General features: G+C 42.9%; 1 protein-coding gene across 1 annotated transcript in view; it reads left to right on the top strand.

Annotated features, from left to right (window-relative positions):
- TRPC5 (transient receptor potential cation channel subfamily C member 5) overlaps positions 1 to 24,728 on the top strand; it is a 236,460-nt gene that overhangs the window by 184,927 nt on the left and 26,805 nt on the right. Inside the window, exons 4-7 of the mRNA XM_074359488.1 lie at positions 1,729 to 2,065; positions 3,434 to 3,573; positions 8,515 to 8,837; positions 19,046 to 19,241. Coding sequence (XP_074215589.1) covers positions 1,729 to 2,065; positions 3,434 to 3,573; positions 8,515 to 8,837; positions 19,046 to 19,241 — 996 coding nt within the window. The remainder of the gene's footprint in view (positions 1 to 1,728; positions 2,066 to 3,433; positions 3,574 to 8,514; positions 8,838 to 19,045; positions 19,242 to 24,728) is intronic.

Raw genomic sequence — 24,728 nt, 5'->3', positions numbered from 1 at the left:
CTAGACTGTGTGCTTCCAGGGCATTCCCCATGGCATCTAAATATTTTGCTTTACCCTTCTATTTTTCTTTACTGTTTTCTAAGACCTTTTCATCCCAGCTTTTGCCATGGGCTATAATGCCAGGAAGAGTAGAAAGGGATTATATAGGATTTTGTCTTTTTGTGTGTGAATGTGTGAAAAGGAGATATGAGGACATAAGGAGGATCATGAACATCTTTGGAGAAAATGAGATCATATGATAAAAAGACTTCAGAGCTTTTTTTTTTTTGTCATTTCATAATAGTAAACTGCTTTGGGGTAGGCTAGACCCCAAAATGGATAATGGCTCAAACACAATAGAATTATCTCAGTCACATCACTGTCCAAGACAGGTATTCTTGGTCAGCAAGACAATTGTTCTCCACATGGTCACTGAAAGACTTGGGCTGACAGAAGCCCCCAGGCCATCCCAAGTTACCACATCCCAGTCAGGCAGAGGGAGGAAAGAACATGGAGGAGCACACATGGGGGATTTATATAGGCCAGGCCTAGAGTTGCCACTCATCACTTCTCCTCACATTCAGTTATTGAGAACTTGGTCACGTGGCCACACCTCCCTGCAAGGGAGACTGGGAGATGTAGTTCAGCCATGTACTCAAGGAAGTAAAGATTGGTTTTGGTGGGAAGCTAGTGACCTTCACATACACTGACAGTAAAATTGGGCTAGTTTACCTTGAGTGTTAGGTAAATGATGGAAGAATTTCATTTCGTTTGTCCTAGGAAGCTACATGGTGCAGCTGTTTAACCTTTCCCATGGGAAGCTGGAGTAATCAAATAGAGGCAATATTTAAAATCATGGCTGACAGTCGAGCTCCCTGTTGAGTGGCTTACCAGGAAGTAGCAGCTGGAGGGTGACTTGCAGTGCTGATGATCACTTAACTATTAATCGCTGACACTTTGTAGATCGCCTTTAAGTAGAATCCCAGCTGTGCTAGATACCATCTTATAATATTGGTCTCCAAATAGTCTTTCCTTCTTTGCATGCCTAGACTAGAGAGGGTGTTAAATAGGTGGCAAAGTAGCAACCTGATTCTTTAGTAGCCACCAAGAGATGCTCAGAACCAGAAGGGAAAGAAGAAAACATCCAAAAGGTAATTCATTTCCATTCCAGACCACAGCCACAGGCATGAGCTTATTCGCTGCCAGTTTATGTTTGCCCCAAGTATACACTGGTTGATGACCTCATGTAAGCTAGAGGAATGAGTAAAAGTGAAACAATTTGAAATGAAACGTCCCTATGATTCTCTGCTAAGAGGCATGTAAATTCCCAGGAGAACTTTGTAAAACAGCTGCCCAGGCTCTACTCCCCAGGGAGGCTCATTTAGTCAGTCTGTGGTGTCACCTGGGAATCGGGATTTTTTTTAATGTTCCCTGGATGATTCTGATGCAGAGGCAGGTTTGGGGAACCATCTGTCACATGATGGGAGGGGGGCAAGGGGGCATGCCAAAGCACAAGCCAGAGTGATTTTTGTTTAAGGTATGAAACAAGTAATCAACCCTAAGGAAGATTGAGTCACCTGGCTTGGCATGCAGAGCTGTCTCTGGGGTTAGACCCATTCATGGAAACCTGGCCTTCAGGCCTCCTCTGGGGATTGGCCATACAGCTGGCTGTAAACTAGGAGCCCTATTATGAATGGAGACTTCCTCTTGGACTTCACAGACACCTGACTTGATCTCTTCTTTTCCCAGTTTGTCGCCCAGCCCAATTGCCAACAGTTGCTGGCCACTCTGTGGTACGACGGCTTCCCTGGATGGCGGCGGAAACACTGGGTGGTTAAGCTTCTGACCTGCATGACCATTGGGTTCCTGTTTCCCATGCTGTCTATAGCTTATCTGATCTCACCCAGGAGCAACCTCGGGCTGTTCATCAAGAAACCCTTTATCAAGTTTATCTGCCACACAGCATCGTATCTGACCTTCCTCTTCATGCTCCTCCTGGCTTCTCAGCACATCGTCAGGACAGACCTCCATGTACAGGGGCCTCCCCCCACTGTCGTAGAGTGGATGATATTGCCTTGGGTTCTCGGTGAGTCAAAGGGACCACGAGCTATGGCCAGACTGCCTGCCAGTCCTGTCTAAAGAAACTGCTGGAATAGGCAATTGGACTGGCCCTGAACTAGGGCACCTTCCCTCTGTGCATGGGGTAGTCCTTTGTTGGGAGTGTCATAAATATGGTTCCTTCCTCCCCAGGCACTTGTCACTCAGTATTGCAGGGTTCACAGCTAGATTGGCAGTGCACCCAGGGCTTGTTTCTACTAACCTAACATTGTCAAGGACAAGGAAGTTGTGTGTCAGTTGGTTTAGAGGGAAAGCTAAGTGTTGGTAAGGACAGGCTTCGGGTAAGCTGGGCAGGACAAGTGCTGATCAGTCCAATCAAGGTCTTTGTCTCCATCCCTGGGGTTGGGTGGAGAGGACTTGGATCTGCTGCTTTCTCACAGTTACTCCACACAATCCCAGTGCTTCTTCCGGGTCCACAGCCTATTTGAATACTGATTTCACAACCAGGAGGGGAACTGGGGAAATTCACACCATTCCTGGTAAAAACAGCCTTACCAGAAGTCTCCAAAATTAATGTGATGGCACTGGACCCTCCAATGCACTGCCATCCTCCAAGTCCTTGCTGCTCAAACTGTGGTCCCCAAACCAGCAAAGTCAGTATCACCTGGGAACTTGTTATACATGCAGAATCTCCAGTCTCACCCTGGGTCAACGGAATCAGAATCTGCATTTTAACATGATCCCCAGGTGATTCACATGTATGTTAAAATCTGAGATGTACTACCTTAGACTGCAGCCATGCCATGTACTTCTTTCCACATTTCAAGGCTAAAGAAACATCTAGGTCATCAGGCAGAATTCCATGAAATCCACACACACAGCGGAGAAAGTAGAAAAGAGGATTCTGAATTATTCTGGGCCCCATTGCCTAGCTTCAGTTCTAACATCCAGTAATTTGGACCACAGCCAGCTTGCTCACCTCAAAACTCATTGAGAACTTTTCTGTCTAGCACTTAGTAGAAACTAAGGACTTTGGGATAATATTGACTTAATTAACTTGTTTAAATTACCCTTACTCTAAAATGCAAAGAGGGTTGAATCAGGCTCCCTAAATTGCAACAGTATTCCAGTAACTATAGTAACAGTGTTAAAAGTGAGCAGTATCCAGAAAAATATAACCTATAGGCATCTTTAGGTAAAGCCTATCAGGTTTGGTGAGTTCAAGACAAGGAGGTGAGATAGAAAGAAAGAAGTGATTACTGTCTCTAGGGGCTTCACCCCTCCGAGTCCAATTCATTTATTGATTTCATCTTTCTTCATTGGGGGGGGGGGGGATCTTACTATGATGACTATTCTGACCCTGGGAAGAAATAAACCTTTTGTCTCCATTCTTCAGGTTTCATTTGGGGGGAGATTAAGGAAATGTGGGATGGTGGATTTACTGAATACATCCATGATTGGTGGAATCTGATGGATTTTGCAATGAACTCACTCTACCTGGCAACTATTTCCTTGAAGATTGTGGCCTATGTCAAGGTAACTTGGAATGTTCACCATTTTTATTAAATAATGATTTTGATTACATTAAGCTTTAGCACTGGGAGCATGAAGAGTTTAGGAGGAAAGTGCTAATGACCATCGAATCCATGTGGGAAAGAATAAACAGATGTTCTTTCAATGGTTTGTAAGCAGAGTCCACTTAACCAAAGAAAGTGAAGAATGGAAGGGTGAGGATATAGCTCAGTGGTAGAGTGCAGTGCTTAGCATGCAGGAGGTCCTGGGTTCAATCCCCAGTATCTCTATTTAAATAAAAAGTGAAAAAAAAATTTTTTAAAGTGGAAAATGGAGCAATTTGCAAATGAGATTTTAGCTTCCGAAACTCTGAGAGTAAAAGGGTCTTCAAGCCACCCACGCATCCAGTCAGTGTTTAAATCCTCCCTACAATATCCTTGCCAAGAAGATGGCCCACTGATGCTTGCATAGAGCAGAGACAGGAAATTCACTGAATTTCTAAAACTCTCTCAACTCATGTCACTTCATTAAAAAGTGCTACTTTGTATTTTTCTAATATTATTCTCCCTGTGACACATCCATTAGTAATTCTTCTTCCCTGTGGGGTCAAACAGAACAAGGCTGTTCCTTCTCCATAAAGTGCTTCTGATATGAAGTCATCTCTCACTAACCCACTGAGTTGTCTCTTTTCAAAACTGAATATTCACACTTCCCTCAAGTGTTCTTTATGTGACAGGTAACAGAACCCTGGAAACTTCACTGCAGAAGACATAGATCTTTAATTGTCTCTTCCTCCCTCATCACTTCCACGATGAGGATGGTCATTCAAGCTGTTATGAATCCAGCTTTTTGACTATCACCCAACCTATGTCTCTCTACCAATCTAAATAACACACACACATACACACACACCCCACCTTGATGCTTTTCCTGCATAATGTATAGCCTGAATTATCCTGAAAAGTAACTTTATGTCCAATACTTCACACTGGGTAGTCACATAATCATAAGCTCCTAGGTCAGGTTTGCTGCTCATCAGGCCATGGAATGGCTGTGCCCCTTCTACCGTGAATTGAACTCCTCCAACATGAGGAAAGGCTGACAATTCAGTCTCCAACACTGTCTAGTCAGTCATGCTTTTTGGCACTAAATCCAACATTAAGGAGTTTTAGAAATGGGAATATGGCTGTCCCCCAACTTGCCAACAATTTAGTTTCTTTTTATATCCCTGATATGCACATTGCATGAATTTTAAGACCTTGGCAGTTAGTTACATGGAGCACGAATACTGGATGCAGTCATGGAACATTTTTGAAAGAAGCCTGAGAGTATGCTTATACTTGTGGTGATCGTTTAACACATACTTACAACTTCCTTATAAGAAAAAGCTGGTAAGGAAAATGTTTGAAACTCTGGTTAATGTGCCTGGATGAAATCCATGTCATTCTGGCACTCTGCTGACTAATACTGTTTGCCTTTAAAAAAAAAAAGTTATTCGTTTGGAAGTGATATTTATATACTGGAGTGATAATAAATTATCATTCTAGAAATTGGTGGGTTTTTCTTAAACAGGAAAGTTTAGAATAAATGATCAGATTAACCCTTGGGGATGTGAAAATGTGTCAACAGATGCCCAACATTAGTTAATCACATAACCTGCCCAACTTCACTGGCAAGGCTTCCAAGGACTAGACACTTCCCCCTACAGAATGTAAGGATAAATCAGCTCTAGTAAGCTGAGTAAATGCCCCTCAACTGACAAACAATTAACTCAAAAAAGACATTTGCCAAGAAGTTGGAGTCCTTCTCAAAAAAGGGGGAGAATTTACAAAACTGCTGCACGCAGACTAGACTTGCAATGAGAAATTGTCACTAGGCAGTTTGGTCCACTTCTCCCCAGAGGCACGCCAGTCTGAAATGAACTCCTCCAAGTAGGCTCAGCCATCCTCTATGAGGTAAAGACACAGAGCTGGCCCCCAGGCCCCTTGAAAAATTTTGGATCACCATTGTACTTAGGCAGTACAGAGGCATGTGGCATAAGCTGGCCTTAAGAAGATCTTTTACTAGTGAAAAACTAGTCAACAGTGTATATTCTCCACTTTACGTGACCTATAACAACAGGAAGGAAAAGGCACACATCAAAAGGAACAAACACTCATAAGATTGGCCCTCAGTCCCCCCAGGATAACCCCACAAATGGAGAATAATTGTCCTTTTGTCTTCTAGGATAGCACCACCTAGATTTACCCCACCACCACCTTATTCCATATGTACAGACTAAATCTGAAGTTTGATCCCCACTAAGTTGTGGTCCTTTCTTCAGCCAGTACTAGGATGAAGACACAACCCCCCCATCTTTATTACTATTGAGTCCCCACCTTTGGCCAACCCTCTTCATATGTTGCTTTTGAGTTGCCAGAATGCAATTCACTCCTCTTTGAAAGGGATGAAGGCCAATTTTCAAGCTGCATTCCAGCTCAAAAAATATAAGAAAAATCACCTGCCTCCCAATATCACTAACTGAAGAGTCAGGAGACCTAAATTTAATCCCTGTTCTGACATTTATGAGCTAGATTACCATAAGCCATCCTTCTACCTCTCTGAGCCTTAGACACTGCCTCTGAAAAATAAGAGTGGACTAGATCAATGGATTTCAAGCATTTCATTTTTTTCCATGGAACCACATCTTGAAGTTAAAACTTAGGCAGAATGCAATATATTAAGGAGTTAAAAGAACTGAATTTGATTGAGGAATGAATCTTCCTGGCCTCCTCCTTGGTTTCCACAGTGGCCACCAGATACTTCAACTAAATCCTCAGGCTTCAAAGAACACAATTTGAAAACCACTTGTGTTCTATCATGGGTCAGCAAACTATGGTCTGCAGGCCAAATTTGGGCCATTGCCACGTCCATTTATATACGTATTGCCTGTTAGTTCTGTAAGAAAATATTTGAGTAGTTGCAACAGGGACCATGTAGCCCACAAAGCAAAAAATATGTACTCTCTGGCCCTTGACATAAAAAGTTTGCTGACCTCTATGCTAAATAAACTCCAAGTTTATTCCCTGCTATCCTATTCTATAATATCTTTCTCTAAAAATATATATGTAAAGCATAGATTTGCCACAAGAATCATCTTTCACACTTTGATTGTTCTGTAAATCCAGACTTACCATTCCATGGGCAGCAGACTTCCCTGTGGTTACAGTTGTGGCTGTGGAGAGAAACCCCTAGATTAAGAGCTATGCATGCTTCAACTAATAATGCCTAGTTTTAAAACATAGGTCTGTTTTGTTATCAGCAAAGAGTCTTCATCTCACATAGACCTCAAAACCTGTAAAGGCCTCTCTAACATAAGTGCTGTTATAACAACTATCATAGAAGTAGCATTTAATAGAAATAGCGCTAAGCTGAATGTTTAGAGATCTGAGTTTTAGTCCAGGCTCTGCCACCAACTTGCTGTTTGATCTTAAGCAACTCACTCTGCCTCTCTGGATGTCAGTCCCTTCACTTGATAAAACAGGCATAGCAATAGCCACCCCTCACAACGATGTAGCACATGTTTTCTTTGGAAAGAAAAATGGAGAGATACAAGATTTGGCCAAGAGTATGTAAAACCAATTGGCCACCTCGAGTCTATCTGAAACAGAAGCACAAATGTGGCAAGTTTTCTCCAAACTCCTCTGACAGTGAAGAATACTGGATATACACAAACAATTTTAACACTACCAGTTTCCTCAGTTGTTGGAAGCAAAGCACATTTTAGAAATGCTAACAGTATAATTTGGCCCCTGGTGCAACATTTTCTCAGGAAAGTTGTTTACATTTAGTCCTGAGAAATTGTGATATTTAGATGAGAGCTCAAGGCAATATGCTTCAGATTGAATTCCAGGCAAAATCTACTTCTGTCTTGGGGAAGGTAAAAAGCAATTTCTTGTATTTCTATAACATCTCCCCTTATGGAGTACACAGACTTTCACATATGGGCACATAATCACAAACATGTGCAGGGGTAGGAGTAGATATTATCCTCATTCCATGGTGAAATTGAGAGAGAGGCAGTTTTCAGGGACAAAACCCAAACTGGAGCTCAGGTGTCCCAACGAAGCCATCTTTCCACAAGGAGACCTCCAATGTTCCAGGAGCTGAAAGTTCAGGATAGACTGAGAAATAGGCAGCCAACCCCAGAAATACTGGCTCTTTCACTTTGACCCTCTGGTTCTTCATCTGCACTAGAGGGACATTCAGACTTACAGGGCTGTCAAAGGAATAATAAAATACATCCAGATACCACCATGTGGACAGCCCTAACTTCACTACCTGCAAGGCTGACACGCCATTTGTAATAGTATGGGAGAAAACAGTGTCAGCAAAAAACTCTGAGTAATGACCCTCTAAGGGTGCTCAATCAGCTCCAAACTGCAGTCAGCAGGGAAGTCAAGGTGAACACAGCACACTGAAGAGGCTGAACCTATCCCTTGACCTTCAGTAACTACAAGTTGTTGTCTACGGTGCTCAGAATGAAATGAGGGATTGGGGTGGGGGGTAAATCGGATTTGAAATCTCATTAGGGAAAAGAGTAATTTGGCCTCACTACCTTGGGCACACCAGCGGCTCTGTTTCAGTGACACTCCCCAACAATCTGGTAAACTCACAGCTAGAAAATGTCTGTTGATAAACCACAGGTGGTTGCTCCAGATGATTGCTCCGAAATTCATTTTTCTACATATACGTGCTGGGTATATATTTGGGTGGGAGTGGAAAGAAGAGATTTATTAGCATCATGTATTGATAGGGTGAGAAAAAAAGACATAGTGCCAATCACGGGGACAGGGTCCTCTTGTATAAATGAGTGCTTGATGCCTGTTCTAGTGGCTTTATTTGGGTGCAAAAGGGAGGAAAGAGGGGAAAGTTTTCTAAATGCTCACTGTACCTCTCATCTTGTGCACTCGTTGTTTCTTTCAGTATAATGGTTCTCGTCCAAGGGAAGAATGGGAAATGTGGCACCCGACTCTCATCGCAGAAGCTCTCTTCGCGATATCCAACATTTTAAGTTCGTTGCGTCTCATATCCCTGTTCACAGCCAACTCCCACTTAGGGCCTCTGCAGATCTCTTTGGGGCGCATGTTGCTTGATATCCTCAAATTCCTCTTTATCTACTGCCTGGTACTGCTGGCTTTTGCCAATGGATTGAACCAGCTTTACTTTTATTACGAGACCAGAGCAATCGATGAGCCAAACAACTGCAAAGGGATCCGATGCGAGAAACAGAACAATGCCTTCTCCACGTAAGACTCCCCCCTCTCCTCTTCTGCCTTTTGCCTGCTTTCTCCTTCTTTGTCCTATTTTCGGCCCACAGCTTTGTCACTGCCCCTTGACAATGCATGCAGAGCTCACTTATGGATCAACCCTTGCTACAGGTGACTAGGAGAGGAAGTAGAGATAGGTGAGGGAGGAAAGAGACAAATACAAATGGCCTCCTGGGAACTTATCTAAAGAGTTAGTTCTAAACGATTTTGATAACATCTCATATTTTTAATGGAATTAATGGGAAGGGGGCAAATAATTCCTCATTCAAAAAAGTTTACCCTGAAAAGAGGGGCTGTCTGTCTCCCGCTATGAATGCCAAGTAGAGCACCACAGATGAAGCAGCTGATGCTTGTATACAAGCCATGTAGGACTGGCTCTGTGATGACTAGGAAGTTCACTCACTGAATATGCCTATTACCCACATCATGGTAAATGTCGTGGTTAAAGGGCCCCTTTCACATGGGTACTCCATATAACCTCACTGCTATAAAACCTAGGGACAGTTCCAGAAGCCTTAGCCAATTGACTGTCTCAGCTTTCCCTTAGGGATCTCACAGATGCTAATAAAAAACATTAGGTTAATTAACAAGGGAATGGGGAGAGGCAGAAAGGTAGAAAATTTTAAACAGTTATTAAGAAATAAAATGAATAAAGCAAATATTGATAGGAGTGAAACAAAGAGGAAACTGAAAGGAAAGAGTCAAGGGACTCTTTCCAGCAGGGTGGAATTCTTTAGATGGTTATTAAGAAACAGGATGAATAAAATGGACATTGATGGGGTTAAAACAAAGGTTTTAATATAGCACTACCAAAGGTTGGGTGGGATAAAGGGATTCTGTGCTGATCCCCCAACGTTAAAGGGCTGCAAACAAGTTCATTCCATTTATCCCAGTTTGGAGGAATTTAGAAAGCAGGAAGGCAGAGATTATAACCAGAAACCTGTCCAGCAATCGCTTGTAGCAGTGGCTAGGCAAATTCATCAAGTTAAAGAGTAACAAAATGGCCAGGGTCCCTTGGCTCCACCCCTGGCTGGGGACCCAAAGTTTTTTGCACAGAAGTAGTTAAAATGATGAGAAGGTGGAAAAGAGAAGTTTCTTGTGTATCAAGGAACTGTGGTACCAGAACCCATGGGTAAAGCCCTGACTCAGGCTGCAATGAGATTGAGAGAAAAAATATCAGCGTTTATAAGACTGAAAGTTGGAATGCTGGAGCAGGCTTTATGTAAAAACGTTGTGTCTTTTTTACCTGGCTGTTTTGTGGAAATGGATACTCGGCCTGTCTGGGGAATCCTTCTCCTACCTAGTGTTATAAAATCAAAACCTGTTGATAAAGTCCTAGTAGAGACTACAGGCAAGAACATTAAGAGTTGATGGAATCAAGGTCAAAGTCGGCAGGAGAGCTGGTATGTTTGAACGGGCTTTATCTGAAGTGGTTATGCCTCCTTGACCGGATTGCGTTGCAGGACTAGGCCTTGGGTACGTGTCCCCTACCTAGCATGTAAAACAGAAGGCATGTAAGTCTGCCCTTCAAGCAGTGTTCACTGGATGTGCTAAATGGGAACAGTAAGACTGCCTGAGCACACACAGTGAAGAACAGAAGCAGGAGTGCAGATAGGGGCAAATTCTCCATACCATAGCCTCATGTGAAGTGTAGCCTGGGGCTGATAGCAAAAGTTTGTGAGGGCCTCCCAGGGATGACTGCGCCCCCTTTCACAGGAGAAAGCTAGAGAGGGGACAGGCTAAAAGTTAGATTAGAGTCAGCTCAACTTCTGGGATTCATTTAAAGTGTCAGTTGGGCCAAAAGGCACCAAACAGTGACTGGAAATGCCTCCCATCCCCGTTTGGGACACAGGAGACAGCTCATGACTCTGTCCATGAGTCCACTGCCTCTGGACACATGGAACTCCTGTGCCTTTTCTTTGTAAACTCAACACCCACTTCTTTAGGGCCTTCAAGCCTCTAGAATGACCTTTCTTTTCCGGCAAATCACTATTAGGGGCAGCAGGCAAGAGAAAGAAAATAAGCACGTGTCAGCAAGTATGTTAGGTCCCAGGAGCATTCCTGAGCTTGCTTTGGACTCAGTGTCCTCTACCTTGTCCATCTCCAGCCTCTGCTCCAGAGAGTGCCAGTCATATGGAAATCACAGCAATGGCCCCAAGGTCGTGTGAGATTCTCAGTCATTACCTTAAGATACATTTTTCCCCTTTAACTCTATGAACAAAGGCAGTTCAATGGACTCAGACATTCTAGAAATGTGTCAAATAACAAAGGTCAGGAAAAAGGGGGCTCTGCTTGACCCCAATAGAGAGGGGAAAAAACAATGCTATGTTGCCTACCATTATTATGTGCCTGTAACAGCATTTCCTAAAATAGATTACAAATAACCACAGTTCACAGGGATGTTAATAGACATGAAAATAAAATCTATGAAGAATGAGTTTTGGAACTTCTAAAACAAATTTAAGAAGGTTTCTTCACTGCAGGACTTCTCAGACATTTTCTATCGTGACTCTACAACACAGGGAGAGGTTTTCCCAAGTGTATTGGCCAGGATGATGTTCTGGTGAACCAAGTTTGAAAAATGTTGGCTTGCTCCGTCACCCATGTTGCAGCCCCCATCCCCTCCACGAGGTTACACTCTGAGACTCTCCTCCGAGAACTTGGGGCAAAATCTTGGATGGGGGAAACCAGACTCATGTGAAAAGAGAGGCCAAAATGGGTTGACAAAGAGATGGTATTCTTTTGGTTAAGCCAACTAGGAATGTACAAGGAACTGCGTCCTCTCCTGAGTTACGCTAGAGACAGAACTCACATCAACCTATTTTCAATATAAAGAACAATTTTGTAGTGGCTTGAGAGCTAGGAGACTGTGTTTGTTCCCTTCAAAGCATTTGACAGAATTGAACACCTGAATGCAAGGTGCCTTCCAGGAAGCCAGGTCCCTGCCAATTAGCCTTTCATGTGAACTCTGCTGAGGAAGTTTCTGAAATGCCTCCTTGTAAGTTTGTAGTGATTATTCAGAGCCCTTTTGCCAACTGACATTTTGCTCCCATCACTTGCCCAGCAGGGACAATTGACAAGAATGGGCACCTGTCATACACGAAATGATATCTTGGGGTGTCAGATATGAAGAAGCACCGTCATGCTGCGGCCAAATCAGCAATAATGTTACCTCAGCTTCCCTTCTAGCTGTTGGTTTTTTCCCTCCATAGAGGTCTGACTCAGATTTACATTTTCTTTTAAATGCCTCAACCCAGGCATTTATACATAGCTGCTAAAATACATGCTACTTAGAATATCAGAAAGACTCAGCTTTTAGAGAAGGGGAAGCAGGAGCTTGTTAACAGACCTGACGTAAACCATAGCATATGTTCATTGTCACCCTTTTCCTTCTGATTCTCCAGAGAGGTCATTGCTACTATTCAGCTTAAAAAAGAAAAAAAAAATTTCTGGGCACATAATTCAAGGGGACCTCGTTGTCTTTGCTGACAACTACGTGACAGTACTATTGGGGATTCCATACTGGGAGTACCTGCCCTTCATCAGACGCTGTCGAGAGCAGCAGTTGGGAAGGCATCCTTCTGCAGGCATGGGACTTGTAAGAGAGAAAGGGTGCAAGTGGCAAGAAGCTACCTTGCTGGACCTGCTGAGGTCCCGACCCTCAACTCCAGATGCCTCCTGAACACACCCGGCTGTGCCATGGGCCTCTCAAACACAGTGTCCACAGCTAAATTCCTTACCTCTAGATCCCCGCCCCAAATCAGTTCCCATTTTAATTCTTCATCTCATTAAATGACACCAGGCAGATTCTCTGGAGTCACCTAGGACTCTTCCCTCCTCCCTCAGGCAATACATCCTTTCTCTCACTCAGCCCTGTAAGTTCTACTTCCCAAATATCTCTTAAATCCACCCTCTTTACACACTCACTACTGTTTTGGTTCAGGCCTAAATTCTCTCTCCAAAAGCTGCTGCACACTTAACTGGTCTGCCTGGCTTCCAGTTTTGTTTCCCCCCTACAATTTCCCACATGCCACACAGAGGTGTCCACATACCAGTCTTATCCTGTCGCCCTCTGGCCTCATGCCTGACTAGTATCTGTATCCTCTCCAGGGTAAAATTCATCTCTTTCCTCTAGCACATGGGGCCTTGGGAATCTGGACCCTTCCTCTCCATCCTCTCACTCCTCCCCTCCGTAGTCAACGTCTTGCTCTTCCCAACTACGGGAGGGCATCTTGGCCCTACAGGCCTTTGTACATCACACGCCATTCCCTTTGCCTGGAATGCTCAACCGCCCCTGGTGGCCTGGACAACTCTCACCTGTCCTTCTCACCTGCTTTTTTAATTTAGCCTTTTCTTTACCCACTCCAACCCCACTCTCTGTTCCAGGCTTTTTCTGTGTTTCCCATAGCATCCTTCTCCATTACAACAGATAACCTGTAATAATAATAGTGATAATAATGTAATAGATAATATATTTTAGTCATTTGTTGTCTCTCTCACCCACCAGACTGAGACTCCTCAACCTGAGTAAGCCTTGCTCCTACTGTAGAGGGGCCTTAGACACCTTTATGCGTTCAACATGCCCTTTGAACAACTGAGTGAGTGAAAGGATGAAGCCCGGGAGCAATTCTGTCTTTAATTCTAGAAGATACACTTTTGCTTTTGCTTTTGCTTTCCTCGCATGGTTGAATTATCTGACCAGCTCTGTCACTCTGCTGATCCACTTTGAACTTGCTGTCAGCAAAGACCCTTGGCCTTTCTCCTACCTCCCTCCTCCTGTACTTGGGCACTTGCCAGAGAGCAAAGCTCTGCGTTGATCCCTATTACACTTCGTCTGTTTAGTTCCAGTCCCTTGCTCCAGGCTGTTGACATCTTTCTGAATCTTGATTCTGTCATCCAGTCTATTAGCTGTCCCTCCCTGTCTTGTGTGATCTGAAGATCTAAGAAGCTTGCCACCTGGTCTCATCCAAAGCATTGATGAAACTCTCATTCAGGCTTAGTATTCCCCGGATGGACTTTTGTGCACCTATTAAAATGATATTTATGAAGACTCTATACATACACAAAATGTGTGATTTTTAAAAACGCAAAAATTATATATACTATGATTGCAACTGTGTACAACTAGATACGAGAATGAATGACAATCTATAAAGACAATAAAAAATGTAAAACAACACAAGGCTATATGTAGGTGGAAGGTTAATAATTCTCATAAAGATAACATATTTGCTGAGTGCTGAGTCCAGACACTATTACAAAATGAGCTTTACATGAATTAACTCATTTAATCCTCACAATCATGCTATGAGGTAAGCACTATTATTATTATTATCCATTTTACAGATGGAGAAATTAGGGTACAAAGCAGTTAAGCAGGCTGCTCCCAGTCACATAGACAGTAGTGGCAGAGTCAGGATTTCAATCCAGGCATACAAGTTCCAGCCTGTGGTTTTATCCAGGAGTACAGATGTAAGACAGATTGTATAAAGTTATGTAAAATGAGTTGTGTAAAGTTGCAACAATCATAAATACATGTAGAGCTAAATAGAACAAAGCCATGACCTAGCAGGTTACTTGGGACCTCCTTGTAGACCATCATCATTCATTTGTGCCTATTCTTACTTAATCAGTGGCGATTTCTCTACCCAACATTTAGCCCATATTTTCCCATCTTATTTATGTGGATACAAACTCAGTCCCCATCAAAGGCTCTTCTTTTTGTTCTGACCAGTTTTTAATATCCTCATTGAGTATCTTAAGCTTTTTCCCCCAATTTCAGTTCATAGCCTTCCTCCTGCTGTTATCACAAGATGATGCCACTCATTTGTACTTTCCTTATTTACGTGCTTCTGTAATCTTCTATAGATTTAGTCAACATTTATTTGGCAAGTCCTATGTGCCAGGCAATGAGGATACTGAGTAATGGCATCCTTATACTCAAGAAGCTCATAGTCTAAGGGAGAACACAAGTAAACAATTAGAGTAGCTGCCATTTTTAATGCTTACTATATGCCAAGTACTGTGCGAGGGTGTTGCACGCAATGCTTTATGTGATAGAAAAAGGTGGTAAGCGTTTGGACTCCAGAGTCAGAAGAGCTGGGTGCAAATCCTACCTCTGCCACTTTCTGCCTGTGTGACCACTCTGTGTCTCCATTTCTCATTTGAAAAAAAATAGAAGAATAATAGTAGCTACTTTATAGGGTTATTTTGAGAATCAAATATTACAATGCATGCAAAGCATGTAGCACAGTGCCTGGCACACACTGAGAGCACAATGAATGTTGGCTATTAGTATTTATCCTACCAATGACCATTTTAGAGATGAGGAAACTTGAAGTTTAAAGAGGCTATGCAACTTTCCCAAAGTCATATCGTTAATAAGTAAAGTTTGCTCTCAGCCACCCCCCTCTACTGCTCCTACAGGGTGATATGTGAGGCTGGGGTGCTATGGGAAGACAAAAGAGGAGCATCTAATCCCACCTTGCAGGAAAGGAGTCAGGGGAGGCTTCTAAAGGTAGGGTTTCAGCTGATCCTGGCAGGTCAAATAAAAGTTGGGCAGAGAAGACAGGATGGAAATGGAGGCTGGAGGTTGGCAGTGGGCTGGAAGCATTCCAACCAGACTTCGAAGCTTGTCAAAGGCATGGTGAAATGAGAAATCGCAGGTTCAGGGAACTGCAAAAGGGGTAGAGATGACCAAAGAGATGACCATGCCTTTGCTCCATTTGGGTTATCAGCACAGCTTGAACAATACAGGCTGCCATTACTGCTGTCTCCCAAGGAGCCTTTCTCTTCCAGTACATCTTCAAGTTCTTCACTGGTCAGAATGAAGTCCAGAGGGATAAATCTTCTTCGTATTTCTTTTACCTTTTGAAAGATTAACTTGTCATCTCACAGATGAGACTTTCAGCAAGTGTCAAAGAGACTATAATTCCTGTCTCTATTCTACTGAGCCCCTCTTGGCTTTGTGATCTATCTATCGACGGCTCCCAACACGCATAAATTCCCCCTTACCCAGCTGGTGTGGATTTGTCTTACCAACAATTAATATCAAGTCCTTTTGAATTTTTTATCTTCTTGTGCCTCTTCTTGAATGAGCAAATTCCGTATGTTTGTTTACTCTCCATTAAATAAAAATGGACTGATTATTTTCTCCAAAGTCATCTCCTTTAAAGTCAAAATAATATTCCTTTGGCATTAGGATTCTGGGGTTTAGTTGACAAGTTTTACCATTCCTGTGATGATTGTATTATGGACCTGACCACCAAGTAATTGTCCCCCTAGGTAATGGCCCTTTCCCTGTGAATTCAACTGAATCTAGAAGCCACAGAGCTTCTATAGATGTCTCACCAGAATGTCCTTATCTACCCCAAATGTCAGTGATTCATTTTATCTGGACATGCCTTTCAACAAGCCAGATTCTCTTAATGGTCAGACCATGTGGTGACATTTTGTGTTCCATGCTTAGGGCATTCTCACCATAAACCACCAAAACTGAGGAACAATCTTTCCCCCCTTTTCTTATCTCTTGTACAGTTATACCTTTAGGATCTCCCTGACTAGAATATCACCACAGATGAGGGTAGATTTTAAGTGCCTGGACTTTCCCTTTTAGGGAAATTTTGTATCAGTCATTGGAACAGTTAGTAGTAAACTCTACACTCAAGCAGTAACCATTGCCATTTTAATTGTTATGGGGCTGGGGGTGAAAGACTGTAACGTCATCCATTCTGGAGAAGTAACCAATGAAGTAAGACCCTGTTAACATATTGATGACACACTTGCCCTGGCTTGTGACCTTGTTGTCTGTTCTGCAATCAACAAACACTTAATGAACGCTTTCTGTATTCAAGGATATTCAACTTCCAGAGACCCTAGTGCTTCCGTGCCATTCCTATTTGCTGCAGCTGCTTTGTGTTTTTCTGAACCATATATCGCCTAGCTTTTGTTATACAGCTGCTGGGCTAGCTGTTTGTGCCAGTGCTGGCCTCCTGCCTGCCCTGACTTCAAATGGGCACTGCCAGGTCCTAGCTAGACTTTCCTAGCAGAACCAGGTTCCTGAACCCCTTTTCTTCCCCATTTTTGACACTCTGCCTGGCTCTGTGATGTATTGTATTGCCTGGCCCTGGCTTGTAGAGTCTCCTGGAAATTCAGATCCTGTGATAGGTCTGACTTGCCATATTCTGGTTCTTGTTCCCTGGCCCTCAAAGTCCAGACTCTCATCTTACTGTTGATGCTCAAATGCTTCACCATCTGGCACTTACTTTCATCAAACAGAAAACAAGATTTCTTCCTTCTTGGCTAGATCTCAAGTAATCTGATGCTGAGAAGAAAGTGGAAGGTAGCCACAGTGATTAAAGAGGAGCCATCTAACAGGTTGAAAAGGGCCATGTGCATGTTGTCCAGGCAGCCCAAAAGGAGGCTGCCTGAGAATCAGGCCAGTGCAGAGCACAACCTTCATCAAAATTTACTGACCCCCGCTGTGCAGCATGCTGAATGCACAATTGTCAACAGGATTGGAATCTTCTAGACCTTAATCCAATGATAACAGGAATAGTAATATGTATTTGTTCATTTATTTAACAAATATTGTTGAGTACCTATTATGTGTCAGGGTCTTAGTAGCTGTATGTCTGTCTCTTCCCTCATAGAGCTTACTTTCTAGTGAGGGTGAACAGAAAATAAACATTTAAACAAAACATTACTTAATAATAGAATTTTAGGGAAATTTAAGTGCTACCAAAAAATTAAATAAGACAACAGGATAGAGAATAACTGGTGAACCTACTTTAGGTAGAGTGACCAAGGGGAGCCTCTCTGAGAAAGTGACATTCAAGCTGAGGCCTCAGTGATGATAAGGAGACAGCCATGCAAAGATCTGGGGTAAGACCACTCCCAGATAGAGGGAAAGCTTTAAAACATTTTCCATACCCCCACAATGAACCCAAGAACAAATCCCTAAGCCTCCCAAAATACACTGGGCTATAAAAACAACACATTTTGAGTAACTGAAAATGTACATCTATTCTTAAAGTAGCATTTCTTAACTTCTGTGCCTCTTCCACATGCTTGGAAAATGGGTGATTTGTACCACTCAGAAGCTGGCTGTATTTTATTGCTGTATGCACAGATTTCTGGATATGAGGCAAAAGAAACCTTGGACACCAAAACCATATCATTGCAAAAGTTACATATTCAGATGTGGAGACTATGAGAGGAAACAGTAATTTGTGAAGACATCTAATACAGGATAATGTAGTGGTTTGGGGAAGCCAGAAGAACCTGGATTTGAATTCTGTCTGAACACTACAGCTAGGTGACCTTGGGCAAGTCCTTCAATCTCTCAACCTCTGTTTCCTCAGCAGTAACAATAAAGTTTTTCTAAGGGTCATAATGATAATGTACGTTAAAGTGCCTGCTATGCTTATACAGTAAGTTCTCAATAATTGTTAGCTAATATACAATTAAAAATAATTCATAGGAATGTTATTTCAAGGTGGGAGGGTATAGCTCAGTGATAGAGTGCATGCTTAACATGCACCAGGTCCTGGGTTTGATCCCCAGTGCCTCCACTAAAAAATAAATAAATAAACTTAATTACCTCCACCCACCAAAAAAAAAAAAAAGAGCTTAAAAAAAAAGAAATGTTAATTCAAGAATCCCTAAGCTCTTCCATTGAGCATAGCGCCATTCTGGGCCCTGTGGGAATCACAAAGAAAGTATCAGAAACGGTATGTTGCTCATGTTCACTTAGCTGGCAAGTGTCAGAGCTGAGTTTTTAACCCAGGGCAATCTAATCTGAGCACCATATTCTTAACCACTGCACTTACTGCCTCTATGTAATTAGAAAGTTGGTAGATCACATGGTCTGAAGATGAAGGAGAAAGTTTGGTGGAAGAAGTAGCCCTTGAAATAAGTCTTGGAAGATCATAGGCTCTGTGTAGATTGAGAAGAGGGAGATAGTATTCCAGATGGAAAGGCAAAATGTAAGACATAGAAGTGGGAACGAACAAACGGACCTGGCTGGTTTGTGTTGGGGAAGAGACCAAAATATGTGAGATCATCAGGCTACCTGTTGGGATGCAAATTGGGCAGTCTCCTTATTAATTAAGCAGGTCCCCTCACGTTTTTGCTCTTTTCTGGCTCTTCCTAGATAATTAATCAACCTACTATTTGTTCCCTTTTAGGCTCTTTGAAACCCTTCAGTCACTCTTCTGGTCTGTATTTGGCCTTTTAAATCTCTATGTCACCAATGTGAAAGCCAGACACGAGTTCACAGAGTTTGTGGGAGCAACCATGTTTGGGACATACAATGTCATCTCCCTGGTAGTGCTGCTGAACATGCTGATCGCCATGATGAACAACTCCTACCAGCTCATTGCCGTGAGTAGCTTTGCTTTAGAAGGGTGATCACCTTGGTTTCAGGAGTGATCACAGTGGCCTGGAGCCCACTGGAAACAATGAAACAGTCCATCTGCCTTAGTTATTTTACGTTAGCTTTCCCAGCTATTAGATTCAATTATTTCTTTCCAAGGCACCTCAGTTTGGACTCTTAGTGCATTAAATCTCAGTAATTTAGAAGATGTTAATAAGACTTCCTGGTTATCTGTTAAAGTTATGTTTAAATCTCTGAATTCATTTTCTTGCCTTAGTAAGAACAGCTCAGGAGGTATGAGCAGTTTGGCTACAACATGTCCCCTCACTAATCTCCATGGTTGATTGAGCTGACCCAGCTATCTAGACAGGAGGGCCTTATCTCCATTTTCACTGCAGACATCTCCCTCCCAAAACTGAGCAGTTCATTGCCAAGGACAAACTTCTCAGAGAGTGGCTATTTTTTTTTTATCAACAATATAATAGTAACTGCAGTCCACTGTGAGATGCTCTTAAGTAGAGTTTAATGCTGAATCTTTTTTGACCATTGTTATCATTTGAATCAGTAGCATTATTAATCTAAACTAGAAATGGTCAAGGTTATATAGGATACGAGATCAATCCAAGCCCTGTTCTGGTTTTTGATGTCAAAATAAACATCTAGCTTATCTTCTTATGATCTACCTCTCATTTATAGAAATGGAGTATTAGCAAAGGAGTTCTGGATATCTAAGGTCCTGTTTAGTTAGGTATCAGTGAATGTGGAATGTTTAGTTTTATATATATACGTGTGTGTGTATATATATATATAATATATATATGTGTGTGTGTGTGTGTGTGTATATATGCTATATTTTCTTCATCCATCTGTCAATGGACACTTAAGTTGCTTCCATGTCTTGGCTATTGTGAATAATGTTGCAGTGAACATGGAGGTGCAGATAGCTCTTCAAGACAGTGATTTCATTTCCTTCTGATAAATACCCAGAAATGCAATTTCTGGACCATATGGTAGTTCTACTTTTAATTTTTTGAAGAACCTCCATGCTGTTTTCCATAGTTGCTATACTAATTTACATTCCCACCAACAGCGCACAAGAGGTCCCTTTTCTCCACACCCTCACCACCACTTGTCAATTTTTATCTTTTTTATAATAGCCATTCTAACAGGTATGAGGTAATATTTCATCGTGATTTTGATTTACACTTCTCTGATGAGTGATGTTGATCACCTTTTCATGTACCTGTTGGGCATTTGTATATTTGACTCGATGATCTTTAATATCCATGCCAGCTCTGATATTCCATGAGTCTGAATGTCTATAGATCAAGAGGATAGACTCTCAAGGTCCCATCTACCTTGAAATTCAATCTGTTGCTTTTGAAGTGGAATTTAGTTCAATTTCTCTCTCTCTCTCCTTCAAACCCAACTAGATCAAGAACTCTGAAACAATCTATGCTCACTCCTAGCCTATCTCTATAAGAGAGAAAGGCATAGAACCTGAAGGGTTTATTTTTCCACCACTTTGCCTATCATTCAAACCCCCTACCCCTACCAAAGATGGCAATATCCATGCTGAGGCATTTGTCATTTTCTCCCTGGGTGTCTTGAGCTGACTGCTCCTAATGGCAGTGGAAAGGGAGATGTTTTCTTGTCACCTAATACAGGGCTGTGGTGTCTCCCACTGAGCTCAGTGACATTTTGCTAGGAAGGGTAGAAATCTTCAACTCCAGCTCTCTTGTCACCACCTGCTGGTGGTAAGTGGTGCTTTAATTCCACCTACCACTGCACCTGAAGGAAACACCTCGACTTGAGAGAGAGCTCGGGGGTGGGGGGAGGTTTGCAGGGAGATGGCCTTAGTAGGGTCTGTGCCATCTCACACAACTAGAGTCATGTCCAACAATTCTGAATACTACCTGATGCTTTGGGATCCTCTGTTAATGTGTCTTTACCATTTGGAACTGGATCCAGTGGGATCCTGACATTGGGCAACCTGATTCCAAAAATATTTGGATCTGTTCACATGGTAAAGACCAGCAAGTAGGTTTGATTCCACTTGCAACATCTCCACTTCAGTAGTGAATGCAGGTTTTAGAAAGACCCAGGTATGGAGGAAAGGATACAAGAAAGGAGGCTACTGAAGACAAATCTCTCCTACTTCAAAAGGTATCCCAGGCGGACTGAGTCTACACAGAGACTCAGTTGTTGATGTGCTTCACTGTGAATCTGTTCAGTGTATATTCTAGGACCAGGCTCAAGAATGCCAGGTAGTAGCCTTTCCTTGAAGGGTTGAGCTCCCACTCAGTGTTCCGTGCAGGATGCAGAGCTGCTGTGAAGTGAGCAGATGGCTCTGTAGCAACTCATATTTCTATGACAAAAGAGGCCACTGCAGGAGCGGATCGTCAGCCTCAAGATATGGGGAAGTAGGGATCACCCCAGGCCCATGCTCTGTGGTCCAAGCATCAACCGGTGAAACTGGCCATATTGTATATTATCATTACTGTCGTTTTCAATTAGCAGTGATTTACTCTCCTCCCTTTATCTTTATATCTCCCTTGAGCTGCTTATTTCCCTCTGTGACACTTTTTAAAACACATCTACCTCGTCACTGCCATTCCTGATGTGTACGCTCCCAGTTGCATCAAATGAAGCTTCCCTGGATACCATCATAATCAAGTCACGACCAGTCCCACAAAAGTCATTTACCATAAGCCCTATATCTACCCCATCTTACCCACAAGGGGCATTTCTGTTGCCTGAGACTGGTCCTCATAAAATATGAGGCTCATGATAACCTGTGATAGAGCTTCACTCAGCAAGTTAATAAGAACCCTCAGTCTGTTTCGCTGCTGTGAAGTGTTCACTCAATGCCAAGAGCAAGTCAGCAGCGCTTGCCTCACTGAGCTACAGCTGCTGGATGGCTTGCAGACAGGCTGTATACATAGGACTGGTTTTCTCCCTTGGGGTGGCAGCATTTGGAGGCTAAGATGATGGATGGACTCTCCCACTTTGAAAGACAGACTTGCAAATGTAGACATGAGACAGGAAAAAAAATCCCTGGCACTGCAAAAACAGCGGGCAAGGCTGGAAGGGGCCACTGCACATCATGGAAGTGCCAGGCAGGGCAGGTGGTCTCCCCTCTTTCCCCCAGTCATCTGGGACCAATCTCAGACTCTCAAAGCTCAGAGAAGAAGGCAGCACTTCACACACAACACTGTGATTTGTAACCCTGTAACCAAGCAGATAACCAACTGCTATGCACTGATATGGCACCTGCTTGTGAAAATATTAAAAGATTTTCATACCAGCTGGTAAATAGCCACCACTCCAGCTGTTCCCTCTGGGACATTTCCAGGCTGCCTCACAATCCAGCAAGTAAAGGGTAACACCTGGAGCAGCAGATATTCTCCATGCCCTGGTCCAGCGCTACTGTTGGCATACCTTTTGATTGTTCAGTTTCTCAAATAGTTTGAAGATTATTGTAGTAGGCACAATGCTAAAATGCTCCCCTAAGATTTCCCGTCCTAATCATTAGGACTGTGAATATGATGAGATAGCACACTTGTGATTACCTTGCATTCCACGGCAAAAGGGATTTTGCAGATGTAATTAAGGTTACTACCCAAGGAGGTGATCCAGGTGGGCCTGATCTAATCATACGAGTCCTTTAAAAACAGTTTTCTTCTGCTAGCAGCAGAAGAGGATGTCAGAGATTTGAAGCCCAAGGGGGATCTGATGTGCCATTGATGGCTTGAAGATGGTGGGATCCATGTGGTAAAACATGTGGGCAGCCTCTTGGAGATGAGAGTGGGCCCCAGCTGACAGCCTGCAAGGAAGTGGGGACCTCAGTCCTACTACCACAAAGAATGAATTCTGCCAACAGAAATGAACTTGAAAAAGATTCCTCTCCAAAGCCGCAAGATTACAGCTCAGCTATGCTGACACCTTGATTTCAGCCTTAGGAAGGACAGTGTGACTGGAGTGGAGTGCACAAAGGGCAGAGAAGTAGGAGATGATGTCAGAGAAGTAATGGGGTTGATGAATAGATCATGTAGGCCCTGGTAGACCTTTGCAAAGACTGGCTTCTACTCAATGAAATAGGGAGCCAGTGGATGGTTTTAAACAGAGGAGGTACCTGATCTAACTTGAATTTTAATAAGATTGCTGTGACTAATTGAGAAAAAATGGAAGTGGTGGAGGGGCAAAGACCAAGACAAATTATGAGACCATTTTATTGACCTAGACAAGAGCTGATGGTGGCTCACACTTGGGTGGTCATGATGGGCATGACAAAAAATGGTCAGATTTTAGATCTATTTTGGAAATAGATCCCTTTGCTGATGGAGATGTGGGGCGTGAGCAAAAGAGAGGAGTCAAGGATGACAAGAAGATTTGGGGCCTTGAGTAACTGGAAGAGTTAAGTTATCCTTACTGAGTTGGGGAAGAGTGGGAATGGAGCAGGCTTGGGATGGGGCAGAGATCCAGAGCTGGGTTTTAGACATGTAGAGTTAGAAATGCCTGTGAGACATCTGACTGGAGGTGGTGGGTATGCAGTGGTCTATAAGTCTAGAGGAGAGGTTGGAGACAGAGATTTGGGAGTCACCAGCATGTGCATAGTATTTAAAGCCATGGGACTTGGTGAGATCACTAAGGGAGTGATTATGGGTAGAAAAGAGAAGAGATCCAAAAATGAGGCCCAGCGGACTCCATTGTGTAGAGGTTGGAAAGGCAGAATTGATCGCCCAAAGAAACTGAGAAAGAACAATCAGAGAGGTAAGAGAAAAACCAGAATATTGGACTATACCATGATACTGTATTGTCCCCAGGATGCTGATAAAGCCATATGCTGGAGAGTGGTAGAGCCTGGATTTGAACTGAGGTAGTCTAACCCCAAGGCCCAAGCACAGAATCACTGTCCTATCACATAGACACTTACTGTGAGGCCCAGAAGCATCAGAAACACACTTTCCCTACAAGGTCCCTAGCACACCTTCTTGCCTGCCCTAGTTATAGCACAACTCTGAATTGATGAATCTCCTTGTCCTACCAGTTTCAGTGACTATAGATTTCATTTAGACTGACACTTCATCACTGACACTTCATCCAGTATGCCTGTGTCTGTCTCTTAGTACTCAAGAACTGTGTCTCAAGAAAACAGAATAAAACATAAACCCTGCCAACTCAGTCATCTAAGGGATAGTGTATCCCCTTCCCAGGTGAAGGAGCTATTCAACTTGCAGAAATGCTATGACATTGGAGCAAAGCCATTTCAAATTTTAATAACTGTCTCTTCCCTTTGGGTTGCCATTGAGCCATCTAGATACTGATTTTCCTCAGTGAAGCTTGGACTTTTCCTTGTTGCCAAACCATTGTCTGGAATCTGATCAGGAATTGCTACACTTCACTAACAAGAAAACAAACGTTCGGAATGGCAGAGGATATTTTAATAGTGCCCACCACCCGCCCCCCTGGGGTAATGTGGAACCTATGAAAAC

The sequence above is a fragment of the Camelus bactrianus genome, chromosome X (assembly GCF_048773025.1).
Source record: "Camelus bactrianus isolate YW-2024 breed Bactrian camel chromosome X, ASM4877302v1, whole genome shotgun sequence".
Lineage (NCBI taxonomy): Eukaryota > Metazoa > Chordata > Mammalia > Artiodactyla > Camelidae > Camelus > Camelus bactrianus.
Note: the sequence above shows the minus strand (reverse complement) of the source record. Positions and strands in the feature narration are given on the sequence as shown.